General features: G+C 37.9%; 1 protein-coding gene across 9 annotated transcripts; it reads left to right on the forward strand.

Annotated features, from left to right (window-relative positions):
- The first annotated feature begins 386 nt into the window (after nucleotides 1–386).
- LOC131945251 (uncharacterized) lies at nucleotides 387–16,729 on the forward strand. Of its 9 annotated transcripts, none has more exons than XM_059306309.1 (7): nucleotides 387–427; nucleotides 1,329–1,996; nucleotides 10,955–11,149; nucleotides 12,361–12,604; nucleotides 14,341–14,511; nucleotides 15,289–15,488; nucleotides 16,416–16,729. In XM_059306309.1, exons 2-7 carry the CDS (start codon nucleotides 1,523–1,525, stop codon nucleotides 16,608–16,610), a joined length of 1,479 nt encoding a protein of 492 aa, XP_059162292.1. In that variant the 5' UTR covers nucleotides 387–427; nucleotides 1,329–1,522; the 3' UTR covers nucleotides 16,611–16,729. The 9 variants fall into 9 exon arrangements, with proteins under 9 accessions (XP_059162292.1, XP_059162288.1, XP_059162287.1 ...); XM_059306305.1 differs by having other exon boundaries at nucleotides 392–547; nucleotides 1,294–1,996; XM_059306304.1 differs by having other exon boundaries at nucleotides 392–547.
- Nucleotides 16,730–19,532: the final 2,803 nt, after the last annotated feature.

The following is a 19,532-nucleotide window of genomic DNA, read 5'->3' on the forward strand; positions in this document are numbered from 1 at the left end:
TTAATGCGTGGCTACATTAGTATTTAACCCGAACACGCCTATTTTCAAAGTACGTTTAAAATGTGGCCTAAAACTTCGCTGTGCGTCATCCTTCCTACTAGGCGGTAAATATTGTGCTCTGGTCTAGAACCGCTGCCTCGCATGGTAAATAACGTCTTTGTCGTCTGCATGATTCATTGCCATCACCATATATACGCCTGCTTGACATTGCATGAACTTTTCGAGAGAAAGAGAAAAAAAAAACAGAATTCCCGCCTTTTAGGCACTCTGGCAGGAAGGTGTGCGTTACAGTGCTCTCCCCTTCTCGTCCGCTGCATCACTCACGCGAGAGGGGGTACATTCTACGTGTTGCTGATGGTACGTCATGCTCAAGCACTTTCTGCCAACACGAGGCACCACGATAGCAGACGTAAAACCCGGCTTTGGGGTACGGTGGTTGTGGAGACCCGTGGATTCTTAGACCGTGGATGTCTTCTTAGTGTCAGATTAGCGTGTGTTTGTTTTAATTTACAGAAAGCTAAAATTAATACGAACTTTAACGCATTAGGTGGAAATTTCACTTTTTTCCTTTAATATGGTGATATTTAAAAACATACTTTTTTAAGAAGGTTGTGACAAAGTCAAGTTCAAGGACGTGTCAATATTGTGATTAAAAATAGATGGGAACTTTTTGAACGGCTGCGCGAGAATTCAACTGTTCTAAATTATTACAAACGATGATAAATAAACGTGTATTTTTATTAATCATTTTATAGGTTTCCGTTACATTTATCTACAAGAATTATTTTAAAATATTTGTTTTTGAAGACCTAATATTTGTACGACATAAACTCACATATTAGCTTGCTTGATTTCAAACACGTGGAAAATTATCCAGCTCTATTTACGTATTAGTAGTCAGAATGTCAAAACGCGTCTAGAAAGATAACATCATTAACAAAATGCCAATTTTAACCAAACGTTAATAATAATGATAATATAACTAATATTAATCAATAATATACTTAATAAAGGGTTTGTTTCTATTAATACACGTCTACTCGTTTTGTAGCTTTGGATATTTAATTAATTAATGAGCCCAAAACTTAAACAACCACTGTGTTTTTGTAACAAATGTAAATATAGTAGAATATGTTCAATTCTAGTTACACCGTTTAAAATTTAAAGATTGTGTATTCTAGTTACAACCACTTCTAAAGTTTTTGTTTATATAAACATAACAGATGATTTGTCCTTTTTTGTATAACCGTCACTATTGAATAACGTATATTTAATTGATGTTTAATTACTTAGAGTAATTAGAGTCTGGCTTTTAATTCTAAAAACAGAAATAGGGTAGACCGTGTGTTCTAGTTCAGACATTTATGAAACTACCAATAACGCGAACACTATGAACAATCAGAATAGTAAACAATCGAGTTTGTTTTCTTTTGTGGATCGTAATCACGTGATCACAGCGCCGATGCTCGTGTCCTGTTAACGGCAGCAGTAGCAGACGACTTATCTGTAGCAGACACTGGACATGTACGACCAGGAGCTCGACCCTAACGCCCCTTACGATAACGTCGAATTCCCCGTCCGGAAACCAGGCACGGGCACCTGGCCAGGCCCTGCGTCGTCTGGGAGTTCAACCAGTGCAGGGCCATCTGTTAAGCTCTTCGGCCACCAGACGACAGGCCGCGGGGGCGGGGGTTCCAAACTCGCACCACTTGTAGAGGTCGAGGGGTCGGAAGGGGGAGACGGCATCATAAAGATACACAACTTGGGCATCACCTCGCAGACGACAGCATCGGGCTCTTACACGCCCGGCTCCTACACATCTGGCTCGTACACATCCGGCTCCAGCACATCCGGCTCCTACACAGCTGGCTCCTACACGCAGCAACAACACACCAGCCCTGGCAAGGTTAGTACCATGACTGTGACGTCACAGAGCGCGCCTACTGCGTCACAGGGTAATGGGCTTGTAGGCGAGGCTAACACAAACTCAACCAAAGTGAGTAATGGCATTTACTGAATCGGCTGATTGATGTTTGTTGCATTTGGATTATAACAAAACAGTACCTACTAATATCTGCTCTTTGAAACTAGATGTTTTAAAGGTATAAACCAGCATGTATGGGTGGTGGTTGGCTTAGATTGACTGTGTTCTTGTAGATAATTGTTTTGGACAGTGTGTGTGACTGATTCGTCCTGAGCTGTGAACACCCTCTGTTGTTATCAAGCCAGCTTGAGTTACGTTCTATTTTTATACGCCTGCCTGTGCAACGAATGCTGCGTAAATACTGCATTTATCGTATGTGATGTGTGTGGGGTTGCTCGTTCGTTCGCCAGTTTGCTAGTTTGTTTTTTGCTCCCTTTTTTTTTTTTTTTTTTTTGACTGAAAAGTTTCCATCTCTCTCTCATTATTTTTTTTTAGTTGCAAAACTTTGAAAAATCAGGCCAATTTAAAATCTACTGGTGTGTACCGAATTATCTCCCCTCTCGCCCCGCCCACGTCTAGCAAACGTGCAGCACGGGGTGAGTCGGAGGCAGAGGATAAACAAATATTTGTGTCGAACCGCGTCTGCAGACAGATTGTTCTAGATAACTTGCCTGGTTGCATCGTACGATAACCAAACCGAGTTTTCCACTACTTTATCTTTAATCCTACACGTCTTATCATTCTTAGCTGGCAGATAGATTTAGGCACTAAATGAAAAACATGTTCATATTATTTATATTCAACAAATAGGCCTATTATATTTGAAAGTTCAAAATTAACCGCGTCGAACACACATCCTTTTCATAAGTTCGTCTTACAATAGGTTTAAGGCAATAAGCCGGTATGAATGACAGATTGTTGTTGAAATTAATACCAACCAGATATTCGCTTTGACCTATAGCAGTCGTTCATGAAATTCCAGAGCTCTAGATGCCATCGTGATATTTCTGGCCAAGCTTTAACCTTTCAACTCTGTAATGCTATAATACAGGCAGTTATCTCAAGGGAAATAATCCCGTAGCTTCCCTAAGACTCCCCCCCCCCATCCCTGCCTCCAGTATAAACATGAACGATAAGAACAGACAACCTGTGATTTGTTATCAATTTTGCAAAATTACATCTGTAGAAAGGTATTAACTTTTTTTTTGTAAAGTGTAAAAGATATTTTACTTACAAATTATTTGTAAAAAGAAAACTTTCGCCAGTGTGTTAAATAAAAACACGTTGATGTTTTTGTTGTGGAACAATGTATCGCTAGAGGGGTCGTTTTAAATAATTCACCAATTTTTTAATTACCAGTACAAAACAAGGACCTCTAACTAGCATATAGTATATTTCTTTCTTTCTTTCTTTACGGACATTACCGTATCATGTGTCTCCCATCAGCCAGGCAGGCCTCAACACGGCAAACTCCGACTAACTGGCGTGGGTATCGGTTTGATCAATAGTATCAATTTACGTTATTCGTTGTGGGAAATCTATAGCCAGATTTTGTTGTAAGTCCAGACCAAAATTAATCGCTGTATGCCATTCAGCCGGAATATTACTTTTTAACACATACCCATTTTTCGTTTAATTCAGGCTACGGGTTCCGTAAATAAAACTAAACTATGAATACAAATGAGTGTCTTACAAAATATAATAGACTTTTTTGTTTTTGTTTTTTTAATCTATTTTTAATCGTATTTTATTACATAGTCCCTTATTCTTGTTAAGAAAACTGATGACATAAAATAGTTTAACTAGTTTCACAAGATAATAAACAGGGGTCTGTTTGTACCTATAGGAATCACTCTGAAAGATTACACTTCAAAGCGGCAGTAAATTAGCCCTATGATTGTATTCATACAAGCAGAATCTCTTCTCCCCATTCCTACCGTGTGTTCATTTGTTTCTCCACTTCCACTCAAGGTGACAGGTTTGGCTGGGGGGGGGGGGGGGGGGGAGTGGGAAGCGTTCGTTTCAATTTAGTCGACGTTAATTTTTCTACTTAGATTGTTTACTCACATTAGGATACTTACACTGTTCTACTAAAACTGTTCTACTAAAACTTGTCAACTAAAAATGGTCCACTAAAAATGGTCCACTAAAAATGGTCAAATAAAAATGGTCAAATAAAAATGGTCTAGTTAAACTTATATACTAAAACTGGTTGGGCCTATACTTATGTTATGGGTGTAAGCTACGGATATCATTCTATTTGCGTTAGCTTACCAACCTTCCATTTAATCTTTTTTTTTTTTTACGAGATTTAATAATCCAATTCATGGCACGAACTTTTAACTAGAGGTCGACCTCTAAAGGTCACCGAAGCGAGCACAGCAAAAGTTTAACCAATTAAATGCAGAATACACGAAACAAATGTTAATCGCTGGTTACTATGACAGCATGCACATCACACGTCATAAATCTAACCTGCATCCACCAAAAGGGTGAATTAATGAATCACCTGCCACCTCTCGTTATTGAGCACTGAACTTTGACCTGTATGATACCATAGAAACAAATAACCACAGATAAACCTTAAGCAGTCCATCGGTACAAATAAAAACACGACATGAAGACTTTGTTTCCTAGCCTATGGCATCCAACTGCAACATACTCTACAGAAAAAGTACACGTCATTTCTGGATGTAGATGTAATCTTGTAGCACAGCGGTGATGTGTTTACATTACTTTGTATAGACTTGTAACGGGTTAACTAGTCCGGGTATTATCCTTTTTGCAAAAAATACTGTACTGGTTGAACCCACCCAGCTCTGATGGGTACAGAACTTAAGTTCGGAAATTTAAAGGCGGCTGGACATAGTGCTGACCACACCATCCGAGGTCACAGAAACAGCTTAACTCTACTTCACTTGCCCCACGGACAAAGGGAAATTTACTAATTTACTAACTGAACTAGCTACTTACAGTCTGGTAGTTCAAACTGTATAAACTGCTCTTACCTGGCCATGTGGTTGCTTCCCCTAGACAGTGTTTACTTCCCTTTGTTGATTATTAACCCTTGGACCGTGGCGTTGTACCCTAGCCTGTAGCTTGTGACTGATTTAATTTAGATTTGTTAAGTTTAAATTTAAATGTTAATCGTCTGGGTGTACGTTTGGTCGTGTGGTTAATGATTGCTTGGGTGATACAACGTGATGTGGCATATTTCAACGACACCGGTAGTTTTCAAGGGATGCAATCACTGTGTGCACTCCATGGCATTCGTTTTTTACAAGCAGCACATAAACTATCTCGCACAAATTTGGCCAATTTCTCGAACCATTTCCTGGTCCAACGAAGTAAAATCAAAACAACATTTTTTTCCCTTTCAAGCTTATCGAAGCGGTGTTAGAGATTGATTTTCTTAAACGGGGAAAAAACAGGTGTTTAAAAATAATTAAAATGATGAATAGTAGTATAAAGTATAAAGTCATCTAAGTTTTTCAGGAATTAAGGTCTTTAATTTGAATTACAATATAACAAATTCAACGTCAATCTAATTGTTTTAAGTTTTTGCATAAAACGTTAACGTAGTGTCATTAAATTTATTTCGTTTATTTTCTTCCAACATAATTACAAAAAAACCTTAATGCATGCCATAACCGAAGGCCGGAATGGGAACGCGGGTCATTATTTAAAAATATAGAAGTCAACACAAGATACGCTGTGTTGGTGTGTACGCACAAATTCTTGTTTGGGGGGGGGGGTGTCCGAGCAAGCAGTGCACAAATGTGCACACCATTAACACTAGTATTACTTTATCTAGTGTGTGGGTATGTACGCATCTTGTGAAGTGGGGTGTCAAGGCTAGCAGTACACATTTATGTACGTCACTATCACTAGTATTATTTTATTTAGAGTGTGGGTATGTACGCCTCTTGAGTTATGAGGTGTCAGAGCTAGCAGTACACTTTTTGTGTACAGCCCTAAGACGGATAGTATTCATTTATCTGGTGTGTGGGTATGTACGCATCTCGTGATGTGGGGTTTCAGAGCAGACAGTACACATTTGGTGTACACCATAACGACTGTTCTATACAATTTTCTAGTGGGCCGGTATGTAGGCAGCCAGTATGTGTTTACTGTGAGGCATGTCTGAATGTGTTAGCCAGCAATGAGATCGGGTAGAGAGATTGAAAAAACGGGTAGGTGAGGAACGCACGTGTCCAGGTGAGGTAGATAGCAAACAGGTAGGTTCGATGCTAGATGGGTTCCAGTAGCCAGTAGGTCGAGGCGTCAGGTGCTGATAGTCACGAGACTTAAAAGCCGGGTTAGCAGGTAGCTATCTAGGTGGCAATGGATAATCTGGGTCAGGTTTTAGAAATATAATTAAGTAGGTCAGAGTGAGTTAAGATCAAGCAGAAGTGAAGACCTGGAAGCTGGGAAACTAGGTCATGCTGAGCAGACAATCTGTAGACAGGTTTCTGGAATGTTTCTTCAGACTTTAAATAGCAAATAAAGTCTTGTTTAATTGAAGACAAGCAGACAAAATAAAAAATAAAAGAAGACATAGGGTATAGGTAAAAACAGAAGCTGATCGTGAGGGTGAGTGAGGACACTTTGTCATCATAAAGGCAGGCTGTCTAGAGTGTAGATAAACAAGATGTAGGAAACAAGTAATAGCTTCTTATGTTTAACTTTACGTTAAGGGTTGTGTTCAACGGTTTCCTGGGTAAATAGTGGAGGTGAGATTCAATGTCTTACGTCTAGAGCAGTTCAATGGTTTCCAACAATAAGGATTGGGTTCCATTTAATTCTTTGTTGGTGAGCTTGTGTTACAGTGTACTCACCCACTGACTTCCTACTTAGTAGTGTCTTTCAACACTAGTTGACCTCTGTGAAAACTTGTGGTGAGGTGGGGGAGGGGGAGGGGAAGATGCTTAGATTTAAAACATATTGTAGTATTAGGTATATATATATATATATATATATATATATATATATATATATATATATATATATATATATATATATATATATATATATATATATTGTTGTTGTTGCCAATGCAAATGTTAAGAATACATTAAAGAGAAATACAATGGGCATATAGGTTTATTGAAAAATCGTGAAACAATAGGTAATTTGTGTGATGGTTTTTAGTGGTGAGTGGGGTTAAAAGAGCATGACAAAAGGAAGCCACCGTCACTGTCAAGAACCGCATGTCAATGGCGACGTTTGCATGAAGAAGTCTGAACCTTGGGCAGATGTTGTTGTTCCATTTTTTATATATATATATATATATATATATATATATATATATATATATATATATATATATATATATATATATATATATATATATATATATATATATATATATATATATATATATATATATATATATATATATACATATATATATATATCTACTATTTAAGTTTTACCCTGTGTGTGAGTGGGGTGTTTAAGATTACCTATATTTCAGGCAGCAACTTTAAATATTTTCTTAAAATTTCTATTCTAAAGTAAATACGTTTTTGAGTTAACTGCCTGCATGTATTGCAAAGGGTGTCTAAATACTAAGCCTGTTAAATCCAGTCCATATTTACAGCGTATCATCTTGTGATTTACACTTTTAAATTTTAAGACTCTGTCAGCACTTGTTTTACAACTAGTGAGTTGAGCTGATGTAAACAAAACCCGAAGACAACTCTTGTAAGCCTATCACGTAAAATTGCCTCCCTTTTATCATTAAAGCAACTGTTGTTTTAGCTCGCCATGAAAGACAATCGCGTCTGCTGAACATCGTTGTTTGCTCTTGTAACTCTGGGCAGGCAGCCAACTTGGCAAAAAATAAATCTATTATTTGATTCAAACCGTAATACAAAAAATGTATGCTCATGTTACAGTTTGTTTATATTTATTATTGCGAGCTGAGTTTGTAAGTTCAAATTTCTATACTCTAAGTCTATTAAATGAGTTAATGGAGAAAATATGCATATTCAATATTCATATACAACTTGATAAGTACTAATTTTAAAATTTACACATACAGAAAAAGGGAGAGAAAGGAGCCAATTAATTACTGATTTGAAAAAGCTTAGTTTAGACTACTGAAAAATATTAACTAGGCATATAAATCAAAACTTGGCCAGGTAACGCACGTTCTTAATGCCAAAGTAGAGTTTTGAAAAAAAAAAACAGGTCAAGATAATAGAAAGTAATTAATTTTCATTATACAGCAGAGGGAAGAATTATCTATTTATTTATTTACCAATTCATTATGTCAAAATATTCTTTGCACTCGACATTTACAATTTATTCACGTAGTTTACATTGCCTTTGCGTCTCAACTCATCTTCTACGTGAAACTGTTTGTTCTCTCCCTCTCTTCTTTCCCTTTCTTCACTCCCTTTCCAAACCTCCTCACATCACAAAAGTGTACTGTCTATGTTGTGTCAATCACTCCGTGGAAAAGTTTTTAAACCCTATTTAAAATAACGAAAAATATATTTCGCGTTTTTTAAAGAAAAGTAATGAATGGCAAAGTAATTTAAATCAAACAGGAGGAAAATTTAGATGAAGATAAATTTTAACAGGTGATTATAGTTTCTCTTCTCTCCCCCACCGCCTTTTATTCGACTATAAAACGGACTTTACCTCCACATTATTATATTTCTTTACCTTTCAAAACTTAAAAAAAAAACTGTCTATAACTCAATAGATGGAATCCACTTTGATTCCCCTCTCCTAAGATATGAATGTGGTATTTTTCCAGCAGTAACGAGGTAGGTGTACCCAGGTGAATGGTTGGAGAAAATAATTTTTTAGAAAACGAAAGCGTGAGAAAAGCTGTAAGCTGCTTGCGTCATTGCTTTAAATCTGACGTGTTGTTCCCCCCCCCCCCTCCTACCTCCATTCCTACCCCTCTTTCCAGTCTCTCTCTCATACACGTAGGGTTTGCTAACTACCCTGGTGGTAGCGATACCGCATGCTGTTTTTGTACATTAATAACACTTACTGTTTTGTTAAAACCTGATCCTTTTATGAAGAAAAACAACACAAAATAGCTCTGAAGCTTTCGATAAAACGCAAATGTGTCAGAAAATGTAATTTGTTGTCGTTGTTTATAAGAGAAATTGTGGCTGAGGTCATGTGACCAGTGTAAGACTCGCAAACGTCACAGATTAATGCGACATCCTTTTAAAATTGGCGTGACACTGAAAGTAAAAAAAAATGAAGTAAAGTTACCCTTTTGGACTTGATGGTCAATCAGGCAGTATGTGTAGTAGAGCTCATAGTGGTCACTGCTAATTGGGAGTGGGAGGATTCGGTTAAATTATCATCACTTACTTTGATGGAAATAAAATATTAAGATGTAGTTATGCGCCGATTAAGTTGAGGTGGTTTTTTGGCCGATTATATCAGAGCAATTTATTGATTGTAACAGGATTATTAGATGATATTAGAGCTATGTGTTGATGTTAATAGGATTATCGTGATATTAGATATTTTTGTTGACGGTAACAGAATCATTAGATGATATTAGAGCTATTTTTTATGGTATTGGGATTATCAGATGATATTAGATATTTATGTTGATGGTAAAATGATTATGAGATTACATTAGGACAATTTGTATTTGATATTGGTCTTATCTATACTTTCAATTTGGGATCAGGTCGAGTAACAAGAATTCTTTTATAGCGAAGTCCGTTTATTTATATTTATACTGCCAACAGATAGAAGCGAAAGCTGTATATCAAACTGGTAAATTTAAAACTGCTAGCAGCGCGTCTAATGCGCACTGTGTGCACTGAAAGAAAGGTGTAACTCAGTCGTACAAAAAGGCTTTTGGTAGCTTATGTTTCCGATGATCTAACCTCAAAATCGCGAGTCGGAACGGCAAGTTCCGGACACAGGAGAAATCATATCCGTCTCAGATCCGGTTTATTCACTTGTTACTGTTATTGAAAGAAACTATCTCACCGTTGACCCGGTTATATTGCTTCATCTTGACTTACACACACAGGGTGTGTTATATATATATATATATATATATATATATATATATATATATATATATATATATATATATATATATATATATGTTATATATATATGTTATATATATATGTTATATGTTATATGTTATATATATATATATATATATATATATATATATATATATATATATATATATATATATATATATATATACTTCATATACATGCGACACATATATATATTTACGTATATAATGTATATATATATATATATATATATATATATATATATATATATATATATATATATATATATATATATATATATATATATATATATATATAAGAGAGAGAGAGAGAGAGACATATGTTTTCAATCTAGGTTCTATACGAACATCTAAATAATCATCATGCCAGATGCTCCGATATGATAACAAGCCATGCACCATAACATCGTCCGCTTTCCGTTTCGCCTACGACGTTTCCGGTTTCCTGAATTACCTCCCCTGATTACTGTCAATTACGGGAAATATCAACCAATGAATTTTGACCTTTCGATTTCGACAGCCAGTGGCAGTGGGTGTCATGACAAGTCTAGAATAGACTGACATCTGTGCTGAGTGATGTGTTTTTAGATTTAGTTGCATTTTGTTTCGTCAGGTTATAATTGCTGTTTTTTACTCGAATGCTCGAAGTTTTTATAGTTATTCTTAACGCAATAGTTTACTTGCTCAGTTAACTTCTCGACATGTGTAAAATAATAATAATGCGTGTTTTTAGGCCTACTTTTAAAATTATGTTTGTTTAATATGTTTAAATTTAGGTAATACTGATGTATAATTCGTAATCCTTAGCAGTCAGTCAAGTTTGCAATGTTGGAAAGTATAGTTTATGACAAGATGTTTAATGTTATTCCAAATTTAATTTCATTATTTGTTTCGCTGCTTATAATAACGAGTATATATTTCTATTTTAAATTCACAATTCATTTCTTCTTATTCTCTCCCCCACCCCTTACCCCACCTCCCTCCAGCAGACTACCTCCAACGCCTCAACCGCCGGCACTGAGATGACGTCACTGGCAGCCTTCCCCACAGCGACGACGACCACCACCACGACAACAACAACGCAGTCCTCGTCCGCGTCGGCCAAGCAGACGACCGCGGAGAAGACGGGCCGGCCGATGATCACGCTGCCCAACGACGGCAACACGTACGTGGCCACACAGGTGAGAGACCCGCCACACACCTGGAGATGAAACGTCTGCTGGTGTCTGGCCTCGAGCTTTTTGGTAACTGCTACATGTGTCATTCCACTTAGGTACTTTAGGGTAGGCGGTAGTTTTTTTTTTTTTTTTTTTTTTTTTTTTTTTTTTTGGGGTGGGGGGGGGGAGGGGTCGTAGGTTAAAGTGGCTAGAATATTTTGCTGAGGTCTAAGTTCCATGCTTAAGTTTAGCTTTAATTGTTAGATTCAATGCTGTTAGAGTACAAATTTTAACTCGGAGTAGATTATGGTTTAATTATTAGGTTTAGAGCTAGGGTTAATTTCAGAACTAAGATTAGTACTTAAGTTAATGTTTTATTCTATGTATAGATTTAGTTAACCGTCTGTTTAGGTCTAGATTACGATGTTCCAGTTAATTTTGTTCTGGTAATTAGCTCTCTTTAAAATAATTAGCCGAATCAGGGCCCCCTTAACTTACAAGTACCTGGGGTGATAGAGGCTACTTAAACACAAGCAGTGTCTTTGTTGTGTTTTCTTTAACTTTATTCTTTTAATTAAATGTTATTTTATTTTACACACAACCGCCTTTTTAGCTACATCTTCCGATTACGGAATCTTACATACATTTTTTATATTAATAAATAAAAAACATGTAATTATTTTTATTGCACTATTGAAACCTCCATTCTAGCGTGATAGCCCATAGTAATGAAGTTGTTTGACTCTATTTGTAAGTATGATAAATGACACGAAAAGATGACATGAAAAGAGTATGTGGTCAGTATGCTTAACCCCAATTGAACATACTTTCCCCGTCACGAGTCAGAAACCCGTCAGAGTTGGTTCAGATGAACATTAGGGTCGGGCATTATCAGTGTCAAACAACAGAATCAAAGTTGGCAACCTGACTTGTAATATACGTCCACTTGGTCTCATAAATAAAATGCACAATTTTGTCTGACTACACCTCCAGAGATCGACCCCCCCCCCCCCACACACACACATACACACACAAACACACCTTTTTCTAGTGGAACTCTCCCCTTGTGAAACTCTCCTCTAATATTTCTCTTACCATATCCCCATAGGTCACCTCCCCTAGTGAAACTCTACTTTATTTTTTCTCTTACAATATCTCCATAGATCGCCTCCCCTAGTGAAATTCTCCTCTAATTTTTCCTCTCCTCTAATTTATCTCTTACCATAACTCCATAGGTCGCACCGAGTGAAACTCTCCGCAAAAAGACCACCAAGCAGGTAGAAAACGAGGAGGAAGACTTCAAACGTCAGGATTTGAACCCAGGGGCCCGCCTGGCGCTGGAACGGGTCTACACCCAACACCCAGACTTCTACCAGCTCAACACCAAAGTGCTGGACGAGGGCAGCCTGCTCAAGCAAGATGTGCTGGACATCTACAGGAAAACTGGCGAGACGCTGACCTACGAGCAGCTCTTACAAGGTAACGGGAAACTGTAAACAGATCAATGCTTGTGGTTTAATGGCGTATGCCAATTTGGCTGAGATGGACCAAAACAGTCTAATTTAAAACTAGAGCTGGAAAAATGCTAGTGTTTTTTCTGACAAACTTTCATGGCCCTAGTTTACTTCCCACCGTTTCCATTCAGCTTATCAAATATTATGTTGTCAGTCTTACATATCCATCTCCGAGATTGTTGAATTTAAAAATGATGTAGTTATGTAGCAGGCATTTGAGTATATCTGGCAATTAGTTATAGTTCAATATATTGATATCATCATTATTTTCGATCAGTGCCCAATGCAGATGGGGCATATTAAGGTGTTTAAATGACATATAAAGGGTTAGTGTGATCAGTAGTATGTCTAGCCGCCTTAGTGCCCATTAGAGCTGTGTGGACGAGTCCGGAATTTGAACTCGAGACTTTCGGGTTGTCATTCGTGCGTTCTACCACGCCGTTGAATATCGCGGTATATCATATATCCTATAAGTAAGGAAAGAGCTTTTTAGTTTAACTTTCAAACGAGCCTTGGTCAATCTTTAGAAGAACTCAATGTCCGATAAATTGTGTGGAATTGACAAAGAATCCAATAATATAATCTCGCCTGTTAATAAAATGATGAGCTGGCTCCATGAACTCTCCAGTTTTCTGTTTCTCTTAAGCTCTGCGACTATATTTGTTATGACCGCCTACTAGCACAAAACATGGAGTTTAAACTATGGATACAGAGACGCATCAATGAGTCACATCCGCTACATCAGCCATCTAATTTATGTCATTATGTCGTTAGCTTTTGCGTCGCTTTTTGTGTGTTCATCTTTGTGTTTTGAATTGAGGGTTTTTCCCTCAAAAAATATAAATAGAAAAAAAAAAACATTTACCTACATAAATGTTTTAAGACCACTTATTTCGATCCATATTTTAACCAGTGTTTATTTCATGCATCACTCCAAATCAGAGTTTCTTCCAGGCATCACTTGGGGGGGGGGGGGCTATGCCCCCCCCCCCTCCCCGAAGAAAGTCTGCCGCCCCCCCCCCCCCGAACGAAATGGAATTTATATAGAAAATATATACTTTTGACAGGGTCCGCCCCCCCCCCCCCCCCGAAAATTTTAAGTGCACCCCCGGAGAAAATAGTCTTGTAGAAACACTGCTCCAAATGATGGTGGTGGTGTGTGGGGGAAGGGGGGAGAACCGACGCGATAAAATAAAGAATTTATTTAGAAAATAAATAATTTAACCAGTATCCACCCTTCGCCCCCCCCCCCCCCGGATGTCGCGAGAGATCGTCCCCCCCCCCCCCCCACGAAGAAAAATGTCTGAAAGAAACGTTGATTTTAAAGGCCTGAAAGGTTAAGGCGATTCGCTTCCAATTCAAAAAGCTGAACACATGGTGTTTCGTTAAGCATAGGCCTACTTTTCTGAGATATATTCTTTGTTTCCAATAATTTTGTTCTTCAAATCGTTTTCTCCAATTTTAGCTTAAAAATTCAAATAAATCTCACGTTGGTTTATACTTATAGTTATACATGTAGAGCTGCAGATATGATAAGCAGCCTTTGTGTGTTTTCTTTATCCGGCGTTACTTGCATTGATCTTTTCCTCGCTTTATCACTTCCGTGTTTATTTTAACCTGCACGCCACGGCCAAGGGAGATAATTACTTTCATTTTCGTAGGAATAAGAGTTGACTGATCTTTCCCCCTGTCTGGAAACAGGTATGCTGGTGGACGGTGAGCGGTTCCTGCTGGGCAGCTGTTGGCTGTACTACACGCACGTGCAGTTCTTAGATGTCGAGGGCACGAGAACTCTACGAGAGCCCTACGGGAGAGGGCGAGTGGGGCTCACGAGCAAGAGGGCCCTATTCTTGTCCACTGAAACCTACACAGGTGAGAGTCGTGTAAATATTATCGCTGGAGGGTACGTCTCTCATTTTTTCTTACCTGCACGGACACCCCTCTTACCCCGAGTCCACTTATAACCCCCATCTCGATCCACTTATAAACCCCCCCCCCCACCTCATTCCACTTATAACCCCCAACTCAAATCATCTACTTGAACATTCCAAGTGAAATTGATAATCCGAATTACCTGAGTTCAAATCCAGGTCAATATCCTGGTTTGAGGATTAACCTGTTTTTTTTTAAAGAGTCCACTCAGTAATAATCGGTACCTGGTATTAGTCACGAAATTAAGGCTACTGACCATTGAGCCCAGTCACATTCTATTAGCTATATGTAAAGTCAATTTTTTCCACGTTCAAGATGTTGACTTATGAAAACATTGAATAGGTTGCTTTAATTTTAATCCCACAATTCAATGTGTCCAATAAAAACATCGAATAGGCTGCTTTAATTTTAATCCAAGCGTTTAATCTGTTTAACGGAGAATGTTTCTTTAATCCCAAAACTTAATATCGAAGATCTCTAGCAAAATATAATTTACTTTTACCTGCTACAAATATCCACTTTTGCCTGCTACAAATATCCACTTTTACCTGCTACAAATATCCACTTTTACATGATACAAATATCCACTTTTACCTGCTACATTCACTTTTACCTGCTACAAATATCCACTTTTACCTGCTCCTAAACTAATCTACTTTTGCTTGCCTTACCTCTACAAACTGAATCCCAATCTCACCTTCTCCCCGCGTGCCACAGACGCTAATGTTGAGCAGTTCGAAGACCCAACCAAAAAGACGGACAAGCTGGGCTACAAGCTGGAGGTCTCCAAGCGCAGCACCATCACCTTCAAGAACATCCCCCTCAGCAACTTCCACAGCGCTGAGATGGAGGTGGTCACGGGCACGGCGGCCCAGACAAAAATCACCAAGAAGATTGGTTGCTGCGCATGCCTAGGGGTGAGTAGGACTACATGCTCGATAGGTAAAGAAAAAAAAAGGTATAAGATAAATAACTAAATCAAGTCGTAAAAGTGTTACCCCTGTAATACAATAGCTGAGTACATTAAATTCTCATAGAATAAATTTGACTGACAGTCATCGTTGTGTCTAATATTGAGAGGATGAAGACTGTTATTTATTATAGTAAGTAGGTAAAGTTCCCTTTCAAACTTGGCGGTCCATTGGGCAAGTGAAGTAGAGTTCACCTGTTTCTGTAACCTCGGAATATAAAGATAGTGTGGTCAGCACTATGCCCAGCGTTTTTACTCCCCCTAACATTAGTCACGTGCTTTTTAATTGTAACTGCTTGATAATCGATAATGCAATGGATTATTTTATAATATCAATTAATGGGCGCAATTAAAATCGTGTAGTCACTTTCAAACTGCATGTCACGTTTTAGCACTTAGAGCAGGGGCGTAGCGAGGGGGGGCGGGGGGTGCGGACCGCACCGGGTGACACCATTTAGGGGGGTGACACCAAGGCAAAAAATAGCAAAATATATAGAGAAAAACTCGAGGGGGGGGTGCAAATTGAAAGTTTGAGGGGGGGGGGGGGTGCAAATCGAAAATTTGAAAGTTTGTCCCTGGGAAGGGTCTCTATGCCTCTGGGGGGGGGGGGGTGACACCATTAAGTGCCGCACCGGGTGACACCCGACCTCGCTACGCCACTGACTTAGAGTATACTATTTTAATTTATTTTACTTTGTAGAGAGCGTTGTAAAATAATAATAACAATAAATTAAAATATGACTACGAATAAGCATTGTTTAAATTTAATTATATTCTTGTTTTTATAAATTTGCTGTTTTAATTTTTTACTAGAATATCGAAATAATGTCGAGTTTATTCCACCAATTAAACCGGTTCAACTTTTTCACCTCAGCTACCAACCAGCAAGTGGGTCGCCACACCCCCCATGACCAGATCCATCAACGCCCGCGTCCTGCGGGTGGGCGTGTCCATGCCGCCCTGGCAGACCCGGATGTTCCTAGACATCCACCTGGACCCCTCCATGTCACTCACCGTGGCCCGAGACTTCATTTCCCAGCTGCACTCGTTTGCCCCCCACATGCATTAGCCTCATCTATAGACTAGAACTTTGATCATTGTCACATGTCGCGGTGTTTAGAGTAAGGACAACATTGCAGTGTGGTTGTGTGTACGTTATTTTTGTTTTGATTTGATACAACACACTCACACACATGCATGAATTAATAAAAAAAACATATATATATATATATATATATATATATATATATATATATATATATATATATATATATATAATATGAAGAAATTGTGTATAGGAGCACGTAGATTAGTAGATACAATCGATACATGTTATAGCAAAATGAAATAAGTTTCCATATGCTTATATTAATCTGACGCAGCTTACTGCAGCATGTTGTATATGAATAAGGTAAACTGTAATATACTCGTGCTTATACAGCGTGTGGGAATCTCGTGCAGGTTTATTCCTGCCGTCTGAACCACAGTGTTTCTTTCGGACATTTTTTTTCTCCAGAGGGGTGGACCTTAAAACTTTTGGAAGGGGGTGCACTTAAATTTCCGTCGAGGGGGTGGGGTGGCGGATACTTGTTAAAGTATATATTTTATACATTAATTTTTTTCTATTTCCTCCGGGGTGGGGCGGTGGACGGGCTTTGGGGGCACTGAAAAGATGCCTGAAAGAAACCCTCCTGAACCAAATCAGTGTCTCTTTCAAGCATCTCTCTTGTGCCACCCACCCCCCTCCCGCGTTCGAAATAGAAAAATAAAAAAAAAGTAATATAAAAAGAGGGGGTGGGTATATTGGGTCGGGACCTGATATCAGTAGGCGGAGATGATGACTGCATGACCTTTTTACTCACCACAATGTCGCCTCATGTAATGCGCCGTGTATTTTATCATTGAAATAATCAGAAAACTAATGTTGAAAGTGTAGGCGCCAATTTCGTTTACAATAGGACTATAATCTTTAAAATGAATGAATTTAGCTTTTATACGCCTAGCTAGTTATACATTTGAGCTTACTCTAAGCTTATCGCAAAGTATTTTGTGGGTATACAGGCCAGGGTAGGTTTGTGCACAGACCTTCACGTTTCATCCTATATACAATGTATCAGCCACAGAGAGAGAGAGGGCGAGCTTGACCCAAGCACCTATTTATATACCTACACAACTGTTTATTGGAAGATTTCTATTATTGTAAACATAATTACATAGGCAACTATTGAGCTTCAGGCTTTAGTCTCTGAATGAAATGATTCTCACAGCTTGCTTCGTACTTATTCGTGCTTCGTGGCTTATTTAAAAAAAAAATGTTTTTCCAAGTGGGAAGAGTATGTATGTGGATGCGAGGAGTGGGGGGGGAGGGGAGTGTCATTTAGGTGTAATTTTTTATTACAAAAAAAAACAGCTACATGCCTCACTCCCTAAAAGCAGTTTTATTCATTGACCCTATAACGATGTTTGCCTACTGCAGAAGATATCGTGTACATACACATGTTCGTGTACCTGATGTAGGATAGCTTTTCTTATCAAACACCCTAAACCCAGAACTATGTACGGTAACGCCTCTAGGATAAAGATGGTAAGAAATATGTAGGCCTACATGCGGGTGTATTGGTGAGTACAAGGATCTGTACTCGCGTCAGCCCGGTGTCAGTTTACTAAAGTGCCTAACATAATTTTACATTGAATAAATTTATTGTTATAAATATAATCGTCCACCTTATTCTACCACTAAACATTCTTTACCGGCAAATTTATTTTATTACTAGCAAGTTTTATAGGCAGAAAGGAGATAATCACAACTAATCTATATCTAATTCTTAAAGTAAGCTTTAGAAATTGGTATAAATTTTTGTTTGTTTTTGTAATTATTTTTTTTGTCATAATTCATGAAACAGAATCACGCATGCGTTCGTCATTAATAATATCACAGCATCCATCATTCTAACGGACATCCTTCCTAGTCGTTCTTCAACGCTATCAATTTTATTTATTTGGTTTCATTCTTTACGTGTACCTGACCAAGAGCGAATGAAGTACAAAGTTCTTCTAGTCAAATTGCAATCTGTATTTATAATTAGGTTTCAACATAAAATTTGATTTCACTGTAAAGTATACTATTTATGTAACGAGTGCCATACCAATAATAATACAATTTGTAAACCAATGAGAGTCGTGTTGTTCTTTGTAAACCTTAAATCTATATTATAGCTATTGGTTTTAGAGAGACCAACTTTCTAAAGGTGTTGGCTGTTACGTCACAAAATTAAAATGTATGCGTTTTAAAAAAATGTAAGCAATATTTTTACCAAATGGATTTTATGTTTGGCCTCTCTTATGCAATTCAATTCCCTTGACCTGGCTAACCGTCCTCGCTTTCGCCAGATTTGTCGTCAGCACTCAACAACTTTGGGTGTAACACGGGTCTTAATTATTTTTTTGACACGCCCCAACCAGTCGGCCATACTGTCGGGGGGGGGGGGGGGGTGGGGAAATGTTAGCCTGTGGTAAAATGTTAGTGTGTCGGTTGCACGGCTAATGTGTAGGTCTGCCAATATATGATGTTGATGCGTGGAATGGATATTTGTTTTACAAGTGTATTCAAATTTAATCGCTTTTCAAACTTTTTAAAACATTTTTATTTTAAAACGCAATGACACTTCTATCCCTGATAAAAAATTCTTTAACTTTACTTATTTAAGAACAATGTTCCCCCCATTACATCGATACCAGTCGGTGCTATGTTATGGTCTTAGAAAAAGGTATGGGCGCGACAACACAAAGCTAAGACCAGTCTCGGCAGGAATAGGTACTTGGTTGGATAAGTGTCCTCAAATATAAGCATACAAATACTATTTTGGAAATACATCTAAAATTGGAAGTTTTTAATCAGTCTAGAAGGAAAAAAATAATTTGAACTAGACTATGGTTTGCCTTTTTCATAATTTTAGGTTTCTGTAATACTGTTTTTTATAGCCTTTGTTGA

This window comes from Physella acuta, unplaced genomic scaffold (genome assembly GCF_028476545.2).
Source record: "Physella acuta isolate Inbredline_101_S28 unplaced genomic scaffold, ASM2847654v3 ptg000533l, whole genome shotgun sequence".
Classification (NCBI taxonomy): domain Eukaryota; kingdom Metazoa; phylum Mollusca; class Gastropoda; family Physidae; genus Physella; species Physella acuta.

Bases quoted from the DNA above. Each gene is read 5' to 3' on its own strand.
- LOC131945251 (XM_059306309.1), top strand. From the start codon at position 1,523: ATGTACGACCAGGAGCTCGACCCTAACGCCCCTTACGATAACGTCGAA. The intron at 1,997-10,954 runs GTGAGTAATGGC...ACCTCCCTCCAG, and splicing joins CTAACACAAACTCAACCAAA to CAGACTACCTCCAACGCCTC. The intron at 15,489-16,415 runs GTGAGTAGGACT...TTTTCACCTCAG, and splicing joins GTTGCTGCGCATGCCTAGGG to CTACCAACCAGCAAGTGGGT.